Source organism: Rhodotorula graminis, assembly GCF_001329695.1.
Source record: "Rhodotorula graminis WP1 unplaced genomic scaffold RHOBAscaffold_9, whole genome shotgun sequence".
NCBI lineage: Eukaryota > Fungi > Basidiomycota > Microbotryomycetes > Sporidiobolales > Sporidiobolaceae > Rhodotorula > Rhodotorula graminis.
In genome coordinates this window covers 294,501-311,492 of record NW_017264936.1, presented here as the reverse complement: position 1 = coordinate 311,492, position 16,992 = coordinate 294,501, and the positions used below count along the sequence as shown (strand labels likewise).

Here is a 16,992-nt window from a genome sequence, read left to right as displayed (position 1 = left end):
GCGCCCGCCCTCACGTGCCCCTGAGGGCAGCGGGCGCACTGTGGTGAGCCGCTCGCACGGCGCGCACCCCTGCGGAGCGCCCGTGCGCCCGGCCACCTACTCGAGACAGGGGGATCCTGCGCACCCTCGCTCAAGCGGTAGCTCTTGATCTAGCAGGGTTACAGTGTTCTGCTCGTGCGGGATCGAACGAGGAAGTGTCTGCAATGAGATCGAGCGCTTCTCCCGAGCCAGTTGGTCTTGTAGAGCGCGAGTTAAGGCTCGCACTGCCCTTCTCAAGTCAGTCGAGGAGCGACTCGAGTGCAGCTCTTCCTGTCGGCTCCTCTGCTCGCGGGCTCTCTATTCGAGTCTCTCTGAGTCTCCCACGAGCAAGAGAAAGTGCGCCGACGCCTGCAAGCTGCGCAAACCTCGTTCTCCTCCTCGACTTGCCCCGGGGCCTTCTTCTCGCTCTTCCGTCGCGAACTTGTCGCGACCCCGGCGGCGATAGCTCGAGAGCGGTCCTGAAGCTCATAGGTCGCGCTTGACGACGTCGCACACGATCCTCGTCGAGCTGCACACTCGCAGAAAGCGCTCGAGCCCTCGCACAGCCCTCCCCTCGAGCGAGTCGAAAGCTATGCGAGAACAGCTCGCGCTGCGTAATCTCGCTAACGGCTCCACCTCGAAGCTATTGCCGAATACAAAAGTTGAGCGCGACGTCGTAATCTCGACAACTCGCGCCCCGCACCTCGCTCGTCCTCCACGCGCAACTCGGCCGCACCGCTGCTGTGCCTTGCCGACGTGTGTCCAGCTCTTCTGCATCGCATCATCTGTCTATGGGGCCTGCACCCGCACCGCCGCGAGCGGCCGCCGAGGGCGCAGAGCGCGTCGCATCTTCATCAGCAACTCGCGTCGTCCGACCTCTCTCACCTGGTGGCAACGGTTCATGGGCCTGTGGGCATCGTCGTCAAGGGCCATGGCAGCATCGAGGAGACTACTGGGCCAGGCGGCCGCGCTGTGCGGGCTTTGGGCGACTGGTGCGTCCACCTCCTCTCCGCCTCCCCGTGTTTGGCTCCCCTCTCCCTCTCCCCTCGCCCCCTCTGCTACCTCGCGACACGGTGCGGGGGTCTTGGTGGACTGACTCGGTCACCTTACAGGCGGAACGGCTGTGCAAGGCGAGCAGGGCGGTCTTCTGGGCGGTGCGAGGCGGGCTCTCAACCTCGGGGCGGCTCATGTTGTCCTTTGTACGTCCCTCGCACTCTCTGTTTTCCCTTGAGGACCTTCACATGGGTTCGTACTCCTCGCCGAGCCGCGAACTGATCATCTTGACCTCGCGCCGCAGGTTAGTCGCGCCCTCGATGGCACCTCCCGCTTCTCGGCCTCGAAAGCTTCCCCTCGCGCCCTTGCTGCGCCGCGCGACGGCGCCCTTTCCTCTCAGAAAGCTCTCCTCGTCCCTGTCGAGCGATCCCAGACCGCGCAGAGTTCTCGTTCGTCATCGCACTCGTCCCGGCGGCTCAGCGAGTCGAGCCGTCGCGGACGGGTCCTTACGAGGCCGCGCCCGCCCTCACGTGCCCCTGAGGGCAGCGGGCGCACTCTGGTGAGCCGCTCGCACGGCGCGCACCCCTGCGGAGCGCCCGTGCGCCCGGCCACCTACTAAAAACAGGGGGATCCTGCGCACCCTCGCTCAAACGGTAGCTCTTGATCTAGCACGGTTACAGAGTTCTGCTTGCGCGGGATCGAACGACGAGGTGTCTGCAATGAGATCGACTGCGTTTCCTGAGCCAGTTGATCTTGTAGAGCGCGAGCTGGCTCCACCCGCCGCCCTTCTCAAGTCGCTCCAGGAGCGACCCGAGAGAGGCTCTCTCTGCTCTCTCTGCTGCCTCTCTTTCTTGCGAGGTCTCGCTGTGAGTATGTCAGAGTGCCTGCCGAACGAGGGCAAGCGCGCCGACGCCTATCAGCAGCGCAGACCTCGTCCTCCTCCTCGACTTGCTTCCCAAGCTGCTTGTCGCTTTACCTCCTCGCTTCTTTCGCGAACGCGCCCCGTAACAGCTCGCAAGCAACCTTGACGTCGCCGAGTCGAGCTCGACGCGGTCGCGCTCGTGCTGCGCTGCGCTGCCGACTCAGAGAGAAAAGGCGCTCGAGCCCCTTCGCGAGACCTCACCTCGAGCGAGCCGAAAGGTCCGCGAGCTGCACCAAAATCGAGTGCGCGTGTGTAACGTCGACAGCAGGCCACCTTGATGCGACTGCCGGATACCGACAAGCCGAGCCACCTTTGCTTCGAGGGGAAGAAGGGCTTCGCTAGCTTCCCTCTCGGTCTCTCGCCTCGCCGCTCTCGACGCTGTCGGATACTGCAAACGATTGGGTTTCGATCCTCGGACGACAAGCTGGTGACTAGAGAGGGAGGGGGAGGATAGAATGTCCGGTGACGAGGAGGAAAGGCAAAGAGGGGAGGGACAAGGGAGAGGGACGACAGGAGGAGAAAAGGGAGAGAGGGTCTGCTACTCAAGGGCGAGGACGGACCTGCTTAGAAAGCGAGGACGGCAGCGAGGGCGGCAACGCCGGCGAGGGCGCCGCCAACCTTGGCCGACGAGGCGTCCGACGAGCCCGAGGCGCCAGCCGACGGGGCCGAGCCAGTCGCGCTCGCGACAACCGACGAGATGGACGACAGGGCGGCCGAAGCCGACGACTGGATGCCCGACGCGGCGCCCGAGGCCGACGAGGCGACCGACGAGCCCGACATGCTGGCCATCGACGACGCGCTCGCGACGGCCGACGAGAGGGCCGACGAGACGGACGAGACGCCCGACGACGCAGCAGCCGACGACGACTCGCTGCTGGCGGCAGTCGAGGAAGCGGCACCGCCTGCGACAGGGAGCGAGCGAGGTCAGTGCGGGAACCGAGAGCGAGGGGGGAAGGAGGGAGAGAGACGCACCCGACGAGACGGTGAGGCTGACGCCGGCGGCGGCGCAGGCCGAGGTCGAGTACGACGCGGCGGCCTGGAGGTCGTCACCACTCTGCGAGAGGCGAAGGAAGGGAGGGGAAAGGGTCAGTTTGCCGGCCAAAAGTCGACGCCGAGGAGAGGAGGCCTGAACGCACGCAGGACGTCTGGATGCACTGGGTGGTGGCCGACTGGAAGGCGGTGTCACGGCCTGTTTGTGGCAAAGAGACACTCGGTCAGTCAACACGGTCGGGGAGGTCGACGGTGACCCGGAACAGGGAGGAGGAGAGGAGGGGGACGCACACAGGCAGGCAATGTCGGTCGCGCCACTGCACGACGACGAGCCGAGGTTGGACGCGAAGCAGGTGAGGAAGCACGTAGGCGGCGTCGACTGTGTGGGTGCGAGAGGGGAGGTGACCATTGCGGGGACGAGACCGTCAGTGGCTGTTTCCCGCGCGGACGAACGAGGGGGAGAGAGGGACGCACCTGGGCAGCGACGAGCGAGGCGGCAGAGCCGAGGGCGGCGAGGGCAAAGACAGAGGTGCGCATGGTGATCCTGGAACGACGAGTGGAGCGGCGGTGGGAGGAGGGAGAGGAGGGAGAGGAGGGGAAAAGAGCCAGGGCGGCGGGCATGTGTGCGCTCGACCGCGTGTGGGGGGACCCGCGGCGAGATCGCCTTGCCCCCCTCTCAGGGGCAAACCGGCCAAACGCCCGCCTCGTTGCCCTTTCGATCGCCCCTCGTCCGCCGCTGCGTACGTCGAGCCGCGAGCTGTCCCGCTGCCCTGGGCCCGTAACCTCGAGTGTCGCTTTCAGCGCTCTCTGGTACGCTCTGCACACCTCGACGCTGCCACGCCGCACACTGTACATGTACTGAGCTTGCCGAGCGGTGAGTTCACAGCCGCCGCCGGCCGGCGTTCCCCCACGAGGTGGCAGCTCGACCTTCCCAAGTTGGACGCTCGAGCCCTCGGACTCTCAAGCTCCAGGCTCTCGTCGTCTCGCGCCTCTCTCGGCTGCAGTGCCGGCTTCCGGCACGTCGCGAAAGGCGAATCGTCTCTCATCGCTGTGCTTCTGATGCATGCGCAACTCGACGAGCTCGCTCGGACCGGCCGGCGGACGTGCCTCGCTCAAAGGGTTTGCCGTGCGGCTTGGCGTTGAACGCGCTCGCTCTCGACAGTCCCGGTACGAGTGGCGCACCGCGAGACAAGCAGGTACGAGGCGGACCCAGCGCTCAAGCAGAGACTGCATGCGTGACGCGCCGCCTCGAGAACTGGACGCAGCAGGCCCTCGACCGCAGCCGACAGCGCCTCGTCGTCGTCGAGAGAGAGAGAGACGCAGATCTATCCGCAGAAGAAGGAGGGTATCATCATTGCTGCGCCCTGGCACTGGATAATGCTGAGGCGGCGTGCGCCCCTGCGCTGCGGCGCCGCTCTCTACGACTCGTCCTCGCTCTCGCACCCTCGCCCGTCGCACGCTCCTCGGCCGCTCACCTGGACGAAAGAGACGGTCAGTGACCATACGAGAGAGGACGTCGAGAGAGAGAGAGCGAGAGGAGGACGCACTTCTGGCGCTTGTACACCTTTGCGAGGAAGCTCTGGTACACCTCGCGCTTGAGGCCGTCGGCGCTGCCCTCGGCCGGGATGGCGTCGATGAGGCCGTTGATGCGCGTGTACGAGTCGTGCTCGTACTCCTCAAACTCGCGCGCGAGCTCGAGCTCGCGGTAGACGGCCTTGACGCGCGCCTCGCTCTCCGAGTTCTTGACGCCGTAGTTCTCCTGCGCGCCCGGTCGAAGAATCCTGAGTCAGTACTTGGCGTCGTGCAGGTCCCGACCGAGGGAGAGATGAGCGGGACGCACGTCGAGGACCTTGCGCTGCTCCGGGTTGGCCTTCTTGAGGGCGAGGTTGACGAGCCACGAGCACTTGTTGTCGAGGATGTCGGTCCCGATCTTGCCAATCTGCTCGGGCGTGCCGTAGCAGTCGAGGTAGTCGTCCTGGACCTGGAAGTACTCGCCCATGGGGACGAGGATGTCGAGCGACTGCTTGAACGCCGACTCGGACGTGACGCCGGCCATGTGGAGCGCGAGCGCGACAGGGAGGTAGAACGAGTAGTACGCCGTCTTGTACACGACGATGAGGTGGTGCCTGCGCGCGAGGGACGGTGTGAGCTCGTCGCGAGAAAGAGAAGGCGGACTCGGGACGCACTTGTCGAGCGAGAACTTGCTCAGGTCGACCGAGTCCTCGGGCGCCGTGATGAGGTCGATGAGCTGGCCGAGCTCGGTCTGGAACGTGACCTGTGTGCCGGGTGCGAGAGCGCAATCGGTAAGCGACGCTTGAGCGACGACGAGCGAAGGAGCGCAGGTCGAGAGGGGACGCACCTCGTGGAACAGCTCGAGGAGGTCGACGTAGTACTTCTCTTGCCGGAAGTGCTTCTTGAGGAGGTAGTAGATGGCGGCCTCGAGCATGAAGGCGTCGTTGATCGCAATGTTGCCGACGCCGTCCTGTTTTCGGCGCTCAAGAGGAGGGTCAGGTCGTCGTCGTCCGGGTTCGAGAGGGGGCGAGAAGGGGGAGACGCACGACGCGGTACCAGCACGGCTGACCCCGGCGGGTGATGCTCTGGTCCATCATGTCATCGGCGACGAGGAAGTAGGCCTGGAGCTGTGGGCACGTCGAACGACCACCAACACGACAGGGTCAGGTACGGCTCGTGCGACGACCGACAGCTCGGTGAAGGGGATGGGACGGGGGCGCACCAGCTCGATGCACCAGCCGAGGATGGCGGCGCGCTTGTACTCGTCGTCGGTGAGGCTCGCGCCCTTGAGGATCTCGACCGTGTCGACGACCGAGATGCCGCGGTTGAGCTTGCCTGCGCACGGTGTCCTGGGTCAGAGTGTGTCGGTGCAGAGCTCGTGTGAGAGCAGTGCGCACCACCGGGCGTGTTGTAGTCGAGGCTCTGCGCGGTGAGAAGGGGGGAGTCAGCTCGCCTTTGTCGAGGCTGGGGGAGGAGGGGAGAGGGAGGGAGCGCACCCGCTGGAACCAGTCGACGGCGTCCTTGGGCATGCCCTCGCCACGGAGGTAGTCGACGAGCTCGGTGGCGAGGCTCGGCCACACGGCGAGGAAGGCGTCGCGCTTCTGAGCGGAGGACATGGTGGATGGGGGAGATGAGGAAGTGGTAGGGAGCTGCGAGGGGCCGCACGGGGTCAGTGACCGTGTCAGAGCGCGTGTCAGGCCTGCAGGCTACTTTGTACGCCAACTCACAGAGCGCAGGGAGCGTGGTGGGAGAGCGAGAGCGCGAGGAGTCGAAGGTGGCCTCATCGTCCTCACGTTCGCGGCTCTGGAGCGGGCGGTGCGAGCGGGCTCTCTCTCTCGCTTTCTTGCGCTCGCCCGAGTGACAAACAGACTGCGCTTGCGATTACGGGCTGCGGGTGTAACTCAAAAGGGTATCGCTACAGAAGAGGGACAACTCGACCGCCGCTACTCCGACTTCCACCTCCCCGCGCCCTCCTGGTCGTCGACGTGCGCACCGAGCCGGATCTCGAGCGCCCACAGGGCCGTCACCGAGAAGAGCGACACCCACCGCCAAAAGGCTTGGTCGCCCTGCGACTCGCTCAGGAGGAGCAAGTGCGTGTAGACGCCGATGAGGAGCGACCGCGAGTACGTCAGGACGACCGTCATGACGCGGGCAGCCTGCGCGCGCGAGTCGGTCGACGGTCAGGAGAGGCTCGTCTGGGCGGCACTCGGGCACAGAGAGAGAGAGAGAGAGAGAGGGACGCACGGGCTCCTCCTCGCTCAACTTGCGGTTGTCCTCGTACCCGCCCGTGCGGCGCTTGAGGGCGAGCACGACGCGTGTTGCGGCGTACATGACGAACACGCGATAGAAGAGGGTGACGATGACGCTGAAGGGCAGGGCGGACGAGCTGCAGGAGAGGACAAGGCAGGTGAGTCCTCGGCCCAACGATGGAGCTCGACGACCCGCCGCGTCTGCAGCAAGCCGGCTCGAGCGTGTGCAGAGAGACCGATAGACTCACGCAGCCATGACAAACTCGACGCCGGCGCCGAACGTCTGGCTGACGGCGCTCGTGACCGCGTCCAACCTGCGTCGTCCTCGAGGGCAGGTCAGTGCCGCGTTCTGGGGCCGTGTCGCCGCTCCACCGAGGGAGAGAAGGGCCGGGACGCACGACTGGAGCACGACGGGCGGGAGCGGCGGGTGGCCGTTGGTGCCCGAGGCCTTGAAGACGTGCTTGAGGAGGCCCGCCGTGTACATCTGCGGCCGGTTCGAGAGGTGGAAGATCTGGAAGACAGCGTAGCTGTGGACGACAGAGAGCTCGTGAGTCGCATGACCCTAAACATGGAGGGCGACGCACGCGCCGACGGCCGAGCGCGCGCCGCCCAAGACTGAGAGCGAGACGGGGACGCACGCGAGCATGAGGGCCGTCTCGATCACGTTGCCCTTCTGGACGCTGAACGAGATACCGCTCAGGAAGAGGATAGTCGTCACGGCGACGCCGATAAAGGTGGACGAGAGGCGGTCCGTCACGGCGCCGTAGCTCTGCGGGCGAGAGGGCAGTCAGCGCTCGAGGTGCGAGACTCGAGCTGAGGGGCCGCGACAGAGAGAGAGAGGGGGGGCGCACCTCCCACAAGAAGTAGGCGCTGATGACGTAGATGCCGGACGCGACGATGAGGACGAGCATCTTGAGGAGGTCGGGGCTCCTGCTGTCGTCGATGCGGGCGACGGTGAACCGGCTCACGGCCTGGATGCACAACAGGGTGCACAGGCCCTCGAGGATGGTAAACACGGGCGACGACTTGCGCAGGACCGTCTCCCACGCCGAGGGGGCCGCGCGTGCGACCGAGACGAGCGTGTCGTACAGTGTCGACGCGTTGGCGGTCGAGGGCGCGGTCGCGGTCGCGGTCGAGGCGACGAGGTGCGGGTGGAGGACCTTGTCGCGGAGCGAGGGGGCGACGGTGTTGGCGGTCGAGGTCGAGTAGAGGTTGAGGGTGAGGAGGAGGAGGGCTGGGATGAGGAGGGGCGAGAGCCACGAGAGGAGGGTCGACACGGGGCGAAGCTTTGTGTTGCGGACGGCGAGGTGGAGGGTGGCCGAGATGCCGAACGCGACGGCCAACATGAGCGAGAGGGCGACTGTGGGTGGGGGAGGGTGAGAGAGGGGTCAGTTGGACGAGTCGCTGAGGAGGAGGAGGAGGACAAGGAGGAGGGGAACGGACGCATGGCCTCCTTGCCCGGCTCTGCGATGTCGAGGGTCAAGGGGAGGTAGAGGAGGACCTGTGCGAGGCTGAGGAGGTGGGCGCCGACACGCAGGACCGACGACATGATGCGCGAGGTGGGCCAAGTCGGGTCGACGAGGACGGGGTGGGGGCGCTCGGCGGGTGGTGCAGCTCGAGGCTGTGAGAGTACCGAGTCGATCTAGCGGTGCTGTGGCTGGTCCTGGTCGAGGCGGGTGAGGCGAGAGAGGTGGACAGAGTCGATGTCCATCTCGCTCTCGGTTGACGACAGCCCGCCATGTCGCTCGCCTTTAACCTGGACGAGGTGCGGTCTTCTATCCTCTAGCCATCCTTCGCATCACTAACGCGGTACTCGCTCCCTCGCAGGAGGTGCGGCTCGCGACCACCAACGCCGACCGCGAGCGCATCGACGAACTCGCCAACCTCTACTCGCTCGTCCTCAGCTTGAACTACCTCGAGCGCGCCTACGTCCGAGACTCGATCACAGCTGCACAGTGCGCCCCACCCGCCGTTTCCTCCCTCTCGCCGTCGTCGTCGTCGTCCCCGCGGCTCATGTGGGGAGGTGCCCGCTCGCAGGTACGCCCCAGCGTGCACCAGGCTCCTTGCCCAATACAAGACCATCATCAAGCTCGTCGGCGACGCCGTACCCAGCCTCGACGCCTTCATGCAAGAGTACCGCGTCCGTCCACCCACCTCTCCCCCTCCATCCACCGCACCGCCGCTCACCCGCCCTCGCACCCTCGCAGATGGACTGCACCGCCGCCGCACATCGCCTCAAGGTCGGAGTACCCGCCACGGTCGAGCACGCCGCCGAAGAGAGCGGCTCGGGCGGCGCAGAGACGGCCAAGTGGGTCGCAGAGACGACTCAGGTGCGTCCCCCGCTCCCTTTCCCTCCTCCTTCCTCTCTCTCTCCGCCGAGCTGACTCGCTCGGGACCCTCACAGAACTTTATCACCTTCATGGACGCCCTCAAGCTCAAGCTGCGCGCCAAGGACCAGCTCCACCCGCTCCTGACCGACCTCATGTCGGGCTACACGCGCTTCAAGAACTCGAACGAGTGGGAGGGCCGCCCAAAGATCCTGCACTGGTGCGTCCCATATCTCTCTCGGCCGGGCGGCGAGGCGGACGAACTGCCGGTGCGGCGGGCCAACGAGCTCACAGAGGACCCCTCCCCCGCGCAGGCTCATCACGCTCAACCAGATGCGCGCGAGCGAGGAGATCACCGAGGAGCAGTCTCGTCAGGTGCGTCTCGCAGTTCTCTTCGGCCCTCGTACCTTTCGTCCGAGGACTGATATACCGCTGCTGCGCGCACAGATGCTTTTCGACGTCGAGCACGCCTACTCCGAGTGCGCCTCGCTCTCTCTCTCTTTCCGACCTCTCGTCCCTCTCGAACACGACACTGACCTCCTCCTCCTCTCGTGCCGCCTGAGCAGGTTCTTCCGCTCCCTCTCGTCGTCGCACTAGCGGCACCCACCTGTACCTCTCCCTCGCCGTACCTCGAGCCTCTCTCTCTCTCGCTCTCTCTCGAGCGCTCCCTGTTGTAGTAGAACCCTGCAGTGCACCTCGTCCATCTCTCAAGCCCCCCCTCCCTCGTCCGCTCCCTCGCTCCTGGCCCGAGAGCGCCGCCCGCCCACCCGCCGCTCAGGCCCCGGCGCACCCGGGGCAGAACCCGAGCGCGTCGTGCACGAGCTTGTCGCACTCGAGGCAGAAGTCGTGGGCGCACTTTGGGCAGCGGTACCGGCCGAGCGGCGAGAGGTCGCCTGCGGCGGCCGGGGTGGTCGAGGTGGTGGGTGGCGGGGCAAAGGGGAAGAAGCAGGAGAAGCAGGTGGGCGGGTCGGTCGAGGGGGAGGAGCTGCGAGGGGAGGGACCGCGAGTCAGTAAGGTTGCGCTAGAGAGGAGGGAGAGGGAGAGGAAGGACGCACTGGAGGACCCGCTCGTAGTTGGCGACCTGCGCGAGGGAAGGTGCTCGTCAATCTTTGTCCTCCTCGACACGAGCGCTCCCACCCCAGAGAGAGAGAGGACGCACAGGGAACAAGTGCCGGTAGCTCCTCGCGAGCTGAGGCGCGTTGACGACCGTCAAGGCGCACACCCTGCACTCGGTCGGCACGTCGCACAGGCGCGCCTTGCACCTCGGGCAGCTGTACCCGCTCGTCTTGAGCTTGCCGTGGCACGCGCACACGGCCGGGTACGTCGTGTGCACGAGCGCCGGGAAGCCCATCTGCATGAGGTCGGCCGACGACGAGCCGAGGACGTGCGCCGTCTTGGTGCCGGCGAACGTGGGCGGCGGCGACACAAACTCGAACAGGAGGTCGCGGAAGGCGAGGTCGTCGCGTGCGACGCGGTAGACGCCTGTCAAGAGGAGCTGGGTCAGTCGGGCGAGCGAGGGGAAAGGAGAGAGAGAGAGGCGCACGGACCCTTGGTCTGCTCCGAGATGTCGCGGCAGATCTTCATGTCGGCAGTCAGGCCGATGATGTTGACGCGTATCCTGTCGAGGTGAACGGCGAGTGAGTGGAGGAACAGGCGCGTGGAGGAGAGAGAGAGGGAGAGGGGGACGGACCGCTCCTTCTCGGTGTCGACGATCGTCTGGTGGATGTTGGTCGGGTCGCACGTCGTGAGCGAACCGAGGATGACGATGACTTCTCGCGAGCCATGTGGAGGAAGATGTCTGTTGAGCGAGCGAGTCAGGCACGGTCGAGGGAGGGAGAGAGAGAGTGGAGGGAGCGAGCGACGCACGCGAGTCCCGTCTTTGCGAGCTGCAGCACGTTCTGCAGGCTCGGTGCGCCTCGCGCCTCGAGCTTCTTCTTGTTCTGGAGCACCTTGAGGTGATCGGCCGGGTTGCCTGCGAGGGGAGGTGGCCGTCAGGGTCGGGCTCGAGGGAGACGAACGAGGGGGACGACGCACCGCTCAGCGGCGTCAATCGCTCGGCGAGGCCGTCTCGGGTCACCATGATGGCCATCTGGCCGATCGGGTTCTGGTCGAAGAACTCGGTGACGAATTCCTGCAGGCGCGAGAAGGTGAGCGACCGGCGAGAGGGTGGGGGCGGGAAAGGAAAGGGGAGGACGGACCTGGGCGTACTGGACGGTGAGGTCGAGCCAGGTGGCCTTGTAGTCGCGCACGAGCATTGCCGACGAGAGGTCGATGACGAGGTAGACATGGCGGATGATGCCGCGCTGGATGGACGAGGTGTCGCGAAGCAGCCTGCGAGGAGGGGGAGGGGTGAGCGGGTCCGCCTCTCGTCGACAGGGGTAGAGAGAGAGGGTTGCGCACCGTCGAGACTTTGTCGAGAGGAGCAGGTCGCTCACTGCGCCCTCGAGTGTGCCGCGCTCGTCCTCCTGGACCTGGTCCCAGGTCCGCTCGAACTGGCCCTCCCACGCCTTGCCCTTGCCCTTGGACCGGGTCGCCGGCCCTCCCGGTGCGCCTGCCGAGCTCGCTGCGCCTCTCGCGGCCGTACTGCCCCGGCCTCGGTTGGAGCGGAGGCGAGCGATGCCGTCCGAGTCGTCGTCCGAGCCCCCAAAGTCGGATTCGTCCTCGTCCTCGCGCAGGAGCTCGTCGTCGTCGTTGTCGTCGACGACAAAGTCGCGCTGCGAGACACGCTTGCTCATCGGTCGCAGCTGGTGCCGAGCGCGAGTGGGTAGCGGAGCAAGAGAGAGTCGCTCTCCCCACCTCTCGTCTCTCACCACCACTCGGCTCACTCCCTCGCCAGATGGCCATGAACGCTCCCAAGGGCAAGGGCAAGCAGGGCGGCGGCAAGGGTAAAGGGTCCGGCAAGCCTCGCGGCGGTCCTGGAGGCGGCTACACCTCGAAACGCCAGGTCGGCGGCAAGGGCATCTTTGTCACCACCATCCGCGGCAAGGAGTCGCGCTGCGTCGGCGAGATGTACGACCTCCTCGACGAGGTGCGCACCCTCCTCTCCCTCTCCCCCCTCGAGGCTGTCGCCGACACGAGCTGACTTCCCCCTCCTCCTCATCAGGTCGCAGACCGCCTGTACCCTCCCGAGCGCATCGACAAGATGGTCGCAGCTCGCCAGGCCGACATCGACGCCAGAAAGGCCCTCGGTCCACCCGCACCCGCCGCAGACGCCGACGCCGCCGACCCGTCCCCCTCTCCCACTTCCGCTCCTCCTGCGCCTGCCGCCCCGACCGCCCCTGCCCCGAACTCGGACGACGACTACGACGACGATGACGACGACATCGAGGCGAGCATACAGCGCGAGCTCGCCGCCCTCAAGTCGGGCAGGGGCAGCGGCAAGATGGCGCCGGGTAGGACGGCGGCGGGAGGAGCACCGGGCGCCGACGGGCAGGACAAGGGCAAGAGCAAGGAGCGTCCGCGCTTCCAGAGCATCGCGACCGACACCGAGTGCTGTGCGTCCCTTTCGCTCCCTCTCTTCAGCCTCGCGAGCGGCAGCTGACCGTCGTCGTGCGCGCGCAGTGTGCTTCATCGCGACGGCGTGGCCTTACGACCCGGTCGAACTCACCGAGGCGCTCGTCGCCGAGGTGCAAGAGACTGGGCAGTCCCGCACTCGGTGCGTCCGCATCGTCCTCGTCGTCTCTACGAGTGGAGCCTGACCCTCGAGCCCGTCGTCGTCTGCAGCTTCGTTCAGCGCCTGTCGCCGACGACCATTACGTGCCACTCGCTCTCGCTCGAGCAGGTCGAGCAGCAGTCGGCGGGCCTGATCGAGAAGAGCTTCGCGAGCTGGGCCGCAGCCAACAACAAGACGACCGTCACCGTGCGTCCAGCCTTTTGTCTCTCTCTTCTCTCTCTCGGCCTCACTGACTGTCGGCCACCCACAGTACGCCATCGAACCTGTCCTTCGCTCCCACACCCAGCCCCTCTCGCGCCACCTCCTCCTCCAGCTTCTCGGCTCGCTCACCTCGCGCCTCTCGTCCGCGCCGACCATCTCGTCGCCCGTCCCGGACCGGCCCATCCTCTCGGTCCGCGCCGACCTCAAGAACCCGGACCTCGTCCTCCTCCCGACCGTCCTCAAGAACGTGTACGGCCTGAGCGTCGTCGAGGGCCACCTGTGGAAGAACAAAAAGTTCAACCTCGAGCAGATCGCGCTCGACGTCGGGAGGAAGAGGCTCGAGCGCAGCGAGGCCGACAAGGCGGCGGCGGGAGCGGGTGCGAGTGCGAGCGATGTCGCGGCGAGCGATACGGCGGGCGCGAGTGCTGCGGAAGAAGGCGGCGAGGCGGCGGCGGTGCCGGTTGAGCCCGGGTCGAGGGACGAGGCAGCGGCCGTGTAGCCATCTGTGAACGCTTGAGCGATGATGCGCAGCCTCTCAGTTCCTCCCTGTCTCGACGAGAGTCTGCTCGGGTGTCGGCTATGCTCAAGGGCGACGAGGCGAGGGCCGAGCACATCTTTCAGAGGGTCTCGCAGCCGGTTTTTTGCGCCCGAGAGGCTATCAAGATGCGCTGCGTCTCTCGCTCCGAGAACTTGAACGTCTCGACGGTAAATACACGTCCTCTCGCTCGGTGGCGTCTACGACCACGCCCGCTTGGCATATTCCTCGAGGAGCGTGTTGGCCGACACCCACTCGACGTACCGCTCGACCTCGTCGAGGCGGTACCTGCCGCCGTCCTCCTTGCCGCCGAGCGCGTTGAGCCCACGCACGACGTCGATCGCGATAAAGTCGAAGAAGACGACGTCGACGCCGGGCTCGGGCCCGCTCTCCTCCTCCTGCGCCGACGCCGCCGCCGCCGCCTCGCCGCCCGCCTCGGCGCCGATGCTCGAAGCGCCCGGGAGCGCAGTCGAGACAAAGATGGGCTGGCGCGCCGAGCGGTACGACCGGTGCAGCGTGTCGTCGCCGAGCTGCTCGACCGGGTCGGACCCGCCGCACGCGTCGCGCGTGACGTAGCCCTCGGACGCCCGCCGTATGCGCCACCGCCCGTCGTCGTGCGCGCTCGACGAGCTCGACGAGGGCGAGAGGGGCGGCGACGAGGCGCGCCTGTGCGCGTGCTCGAGGGCGGCGGCGTCGGCGGCGAGGCGCACGTCGGCGCTCTGCTGCGCGAGCCACGCGCGCTCCTCGTCCGTCTCGGGCGCCGACGCCGAGGTAAGTGCCGAGGTAAGTGCCGAGGCGGTCGACGCGAGGCGGTGCTCGCCGACGACGTTGAGGTGGTGGAGGAGCTTGGCCGCACGGGCCCTCGGGACCGAGGGGAGGAAGAGGAAGTTGTTGGCGAACGGGAGGATCTGCCACTGGTCGCCGCGAGTGAACGGGCCCTTGAACAGGTCGAAACGAATGCTGCCCGTGTTGAGGACGAGGTACGGCGCCGCAGGGCGGTCGGGCCGAGTGATGAGCTGCGGCAGGACCGACTCGGTGAGGAGGCGGAAGATCGAGCGGCGGTCGGTGTGCGGGAAGCGGTGCAAGAAGTAGTCTGTGCGGCAGTCGAGCGTCAGTCGAGAGTTGACTGGAGAGGGGGGCGAGAGAGAGGTAGAGACGGACCTTGAGGGGCCACGCCAAACTGCTCGGTCAGGTTAAACCGCCGGGCCGTCTCGCTCAGCTCCTTGGTGATCGCCTTGCCCTCGGGCGTGTCAAAGCCTTTGCCGACGTGGTACTCGTACTGCATGGCGGAGCGTGGGTGAGCGTCGTACGAGAGAGGGCGAGAGAGGAGACGGGCTCGAGCGCACCGAGTTGCGGTTTTGGTCGATGTACCGGCGCTTGAACGTTGGCGGCTTGCTCGAGTCGTTGAGGCCGCTCGCACCTGTACGACAAGTTTGTCAGATCGGGACCAGGGGGGGAAGAGAGAGGGAGAGAGCCGAGGGCGACGCACTCATGAATCCGACAGTCTCAAAGTACCGACCCGCAGCGAGGCTCATGCTGCACTCGTCCTCCTGGACGCAGTCGCGGATCTTCGAGGATGTGAAACGAGTCAGTGACTGCTTGCGAAGGACCATGGCGAGAGATAGGGAGACGAGGACGCACGTGGTGGTGGCCGCCAAAGACGAGGACCGGCACCGTCGGGTGCACTTCGCGAATGGCGCGCACGACGGCGCTCCACTCCGAGTCGGGCTCGGTGCGCAGCGACATGTGGCCGACTGCAAGAGGAAGAACGAGGAGGGTCAGGCTCGTCTCGAAGAAAGAGCTTTCGCGAGCGGTCCGTGCGGACGATCGGGGAGGGCAAGACGAGCAGGGACGGACCGAGCAAGAAGATGTCGGGCGCTGTAGCGATCGCCTCGCGGAACCAGGGCTCCTTGACCATGCGCGACGGCGCCTGGACAGCGAGACCGGCCGCATGAGCTGCGCAAGGGAGGAAGGTGAGTCAGTCGCCGAGTCGCGCTGCGAGGCTTGCTCGCCGGGAGAAGAGTGAGTGACGCACCCTTGAAGTCGAACAGGGGCCCGAACGCAACGACCTCGCGCCCTTGCTCCGTCTCAAACCGCCGCATGCGGTTCCCGAGGAGCCGCTCGACCTCGCGGCCCGACACGTCGTCGTGCGCCGTGATGTTGACGTTGCTGACGACCCAGCGGTCGCCAAACTTGTCGTGCATGACGGTCGAGACGTAGGAGGCGACGGGGTACTTGTACAGCTCGTGGTTGCCCTGTGTGCGGAGGTGCGAGGTGGGGAGAGAGGGAGGGAGAGCAAGGTCGAGGTCAGGTCGCGGCGAGGGAGATGGACAGTGAGAGCAATCACGCACAGTCGTGACGACGTCGTAGGGGACGCGGCTGAAGATCTCGAGCGCCGTGTAGCCCTTGGGATGCGGCGACGGCTCGGCGTCGACGAGGCCGTTGCCGTCGACTCGGTCGCCCGCGTCGACGAGGAGCAGGTCGACGCCTCGCCGCCGCGCCTCCTCCTTCATGCGCTGCACGAACGAGTAGTAGTCTGCGGGCGCAGGGTGCGCGCGGCACAGGGTCAGCAGGGTGAGCCGTCGTGCGAGGTGCGAGGTGCGAGGGCAACGTGCGAGCTCACCTCCCCAGTCGCCGCTGAAGCTCGGCTCGTTGCGCTGGTGGCCGAGGAGCCAGCCATGCCTGCGTTGCGGTAGGAGGCACGACAGGGAGAGGCGTCGGCATGTGGGGGCCGGTGAGGTCCACGTCTCGAGGACGACCGAGGGAGGAGAGGTGGACGCACGTGTCGGTCGTGGCGAGGACATTGACCTCGCCCCAGGGCAGCTGGCGGTACGGATAGTCGACCGGCGGCGTCGAGTCGGGCTGCTGGAGGGCTCGGCTCGAGTCGGCGAGCGAGGAGGGTGGGGCGAACGGGAGCTGGAGGGCCGCAGCGAGGGCGACGAGCGGCGACGAGGTGGCCAAGGTAGCAGCGAGGGCTACCGTGTGCAAGCGCATCCTTCGGCGCTGGTGAGGTGCGAGGACGGCGAGCTGTTGTGCTTAAGTGCGGCCGGCGAGAGCGCGACGAAACCGCCTAATCTCGGTGCTCCTTGCCGGAAAGGTTTAGCGGGCGAGAGGCCCCGGCTTGGCGGGGGCAGAAAAGCTGCTTCGCGGAGGCGAAAGTCGGGGTTTCAGTCATGGCGCAATCGCTCCAGAGTCAACTCGCTCGCCGCCGCGCCGTCGTCTCTTCTCTCTCTCTCACCCCTCACCGCGCCCACTCCAGACCACCTACCCGCCTATCCCAGCCACCATGGCCTGCTAAGCGCACCCCGGAACCTCGAACAACAAGCGCTCCCCCTCGTCCCCCAAGAACTCGCACAATCAAAGAGTGAGTGAAAAACCTCGTCGCTCCTCCTCCCTCTTCCCCCGCTTCCCTCGCCGCCTATCTACACCGCGCGGTGCTGACACAGTCTCTCCCCCTCCTCTACTACCCGGCCCTGCAGTCCAAGGTCTTTCCCCCCAACCACCAACACGCACCACCAACATGAACCTCGCCATCGCACAACCGCCGTGCCCCACCCCGACACCTGAACCCT

At 66.5% G+C, this 16,992-nt stretch overlaps 6 protein-coding genes across 6 annotated transcripts; 2 read left to right on the top strand and 4 right to left on the bottom strand.

Annotated features, from left to right (window-relative positions):
- Window positions 1-4,252: 4,252 nt before the first annotated feature.
- On the bottom strand, window positions 4,253-6,084 carry RHOBADRAFT_37783 (uncharacterized protein). The gene is made up of 9 exons (XM_018413461.1): window positions 5,932-6,084; window positions 5,833-5,857; window positions 5,658-5,770; window positions 5,482-5,562; window positions 5,283-5,405; window positions 5,110-5,198; window positions 4,764-5,049; window positions 4,471-4,682; window positions 4,253-4,398 (listed from the first exon to the last, which is right to left on the bottom strand). The coding sequence occupies exons 1-9, from the start codon at window positions 6,049-6,051 to the stop codon at window positions 4,395-4,397; spliced, it is 1,053 nt and encodes a 350-aa protein (XP_018269950.1). The 5' UTR covers window positions 6,052-6,084; the 3' UTR covers window positions 4,253-4,394.
- Window positions 6,085-6,378: 294 nt separating this feature from the next.
- Window positions 6,379-8,233, bottom strand: RHOBADRAFT_45191 (uncharacterized protein; the record flags this gene model as incomplete). Its single annotated transcript, XM_018414559.1, has 7 exons — window positions 6,379-6,591; window positions 6,680-6,821; window positions 6,948-6,998; window positions 7,083-7,211; window positions 7,269-7,453; window positions 7,536-8,044; window positions 8,128-8,233. 7 exons carry the CDS (start codon window positions 8,231-8,233, stop codon window positions 6,379-6,381), a joined length of 1,335 nt encoding a protein of 444 aa, XP_018269949.1.
- A 189-nt stretch (window positions 8,234-8,422) lies between these two features.
- On the top strand, window positions 8,423-9,719 carry RHOBADRAFT_54487 (uncharacterized protein; the record flags this gene model as incomplete). Its single annotated transcript, XM_018417340.1, has 8 exons — window positions 8,423-8,449; window positions 8,512-8,639; window positions 8,722-8,824; window positions 8,892-9,014; window positions 9,089-9,231; window positions 9,326-9,386; window positions 9,459-9,490; window positions 9,578-9,719. The coding sequence occupies 8 exons, from the start codon at window positions 8,423-8,425 to the stop codon at window positions 9,606-9,608; spliced, it is 648 nt and encodes a 215-aa protein (XP_018269948.1). The 3' UTR covers window positions 9,609-9,719.
- A 66-nt stretch (window positions 9,720-9,785) lies between these two features.
- Window positions 9,786-11,746, bottom strand: RHOBADRAFT_54486 (uncharacterized protein; the record flags this gene model as incomplete). The annotated part of the gene is made up of 9 exons (XM_018417339.1): window positions 9,786-9,996; window positions 10,067-10,092; window positions 10,171-10,493; window positions 10,559-10,629; window positions 10,702-10,809; window positions 10,878-10,983; window positions 11,046-11,142; window positions 11,210-11,342; window positions 11,412-11,746. 9 exons carry the CDS (start codon window positions 11,744-11,746, stop codon window positions 9,786-9,788), a joined length of 1,410 nt encoding a protein of 469 aa, XP_018269947.1.
- A 101-nt stretch (window positions 11,747-11,847) lies between these two features.
- Window positions 11,848-13,421, top strand: RHOBADRAFT_54485 (uncharacterized protein; the record flags this gene model as incomplete). The annotated part of the gene is made up of 5 exons (XM_018417338.1): window positions 11,848-12,039; window positions 12,115-12,505; window positions 12,573-12,666; window positions 12,735-12,870; window positions 12,935-13,421. The coding sequence occupies 5 exons, from the start codon at window positions 11,848-11,850 to the stop codon at window positions 13,382-13,384; spliced, it is 1,263 nt and encodes a 420-aa protein (XP_018269946.1). The 3' UTR covers window positions 13,385-13,421.
- Window positions 13,422-13,578: 157 nt separating this feature from the next.
- Window positions 13,579-16,417, bottom strand: RHOBADRAFT_54484 (uncharacterized protein; the record flags this gene model as incomplete). Its single annotated transcript, XM_018417337.1, has 10 exons — window positions 13,579-14,513; window positions 14,582-14,699; window positions 14,767-14,840; window positions 14,910-14,988; window positions 15,062-15,174; window positions 15,278-15,376; window positions 15,456-15,675; window positions 15,772-15,956; window positions 16,044-16,102; window positions 16,203-16,417. 10 exons carry the CDS (start codon window positions 16,412-16,414, stop codon window positions 13,621-13,623), a joined length of 2,052 nt encoding a protein of 683 aa, XP_018269945.1. The 3' UTR covers window positions 13,579-13,620.
- Between the last annotated feature and the right edge of the window lie 575 nt (window positions 16,418-16,992).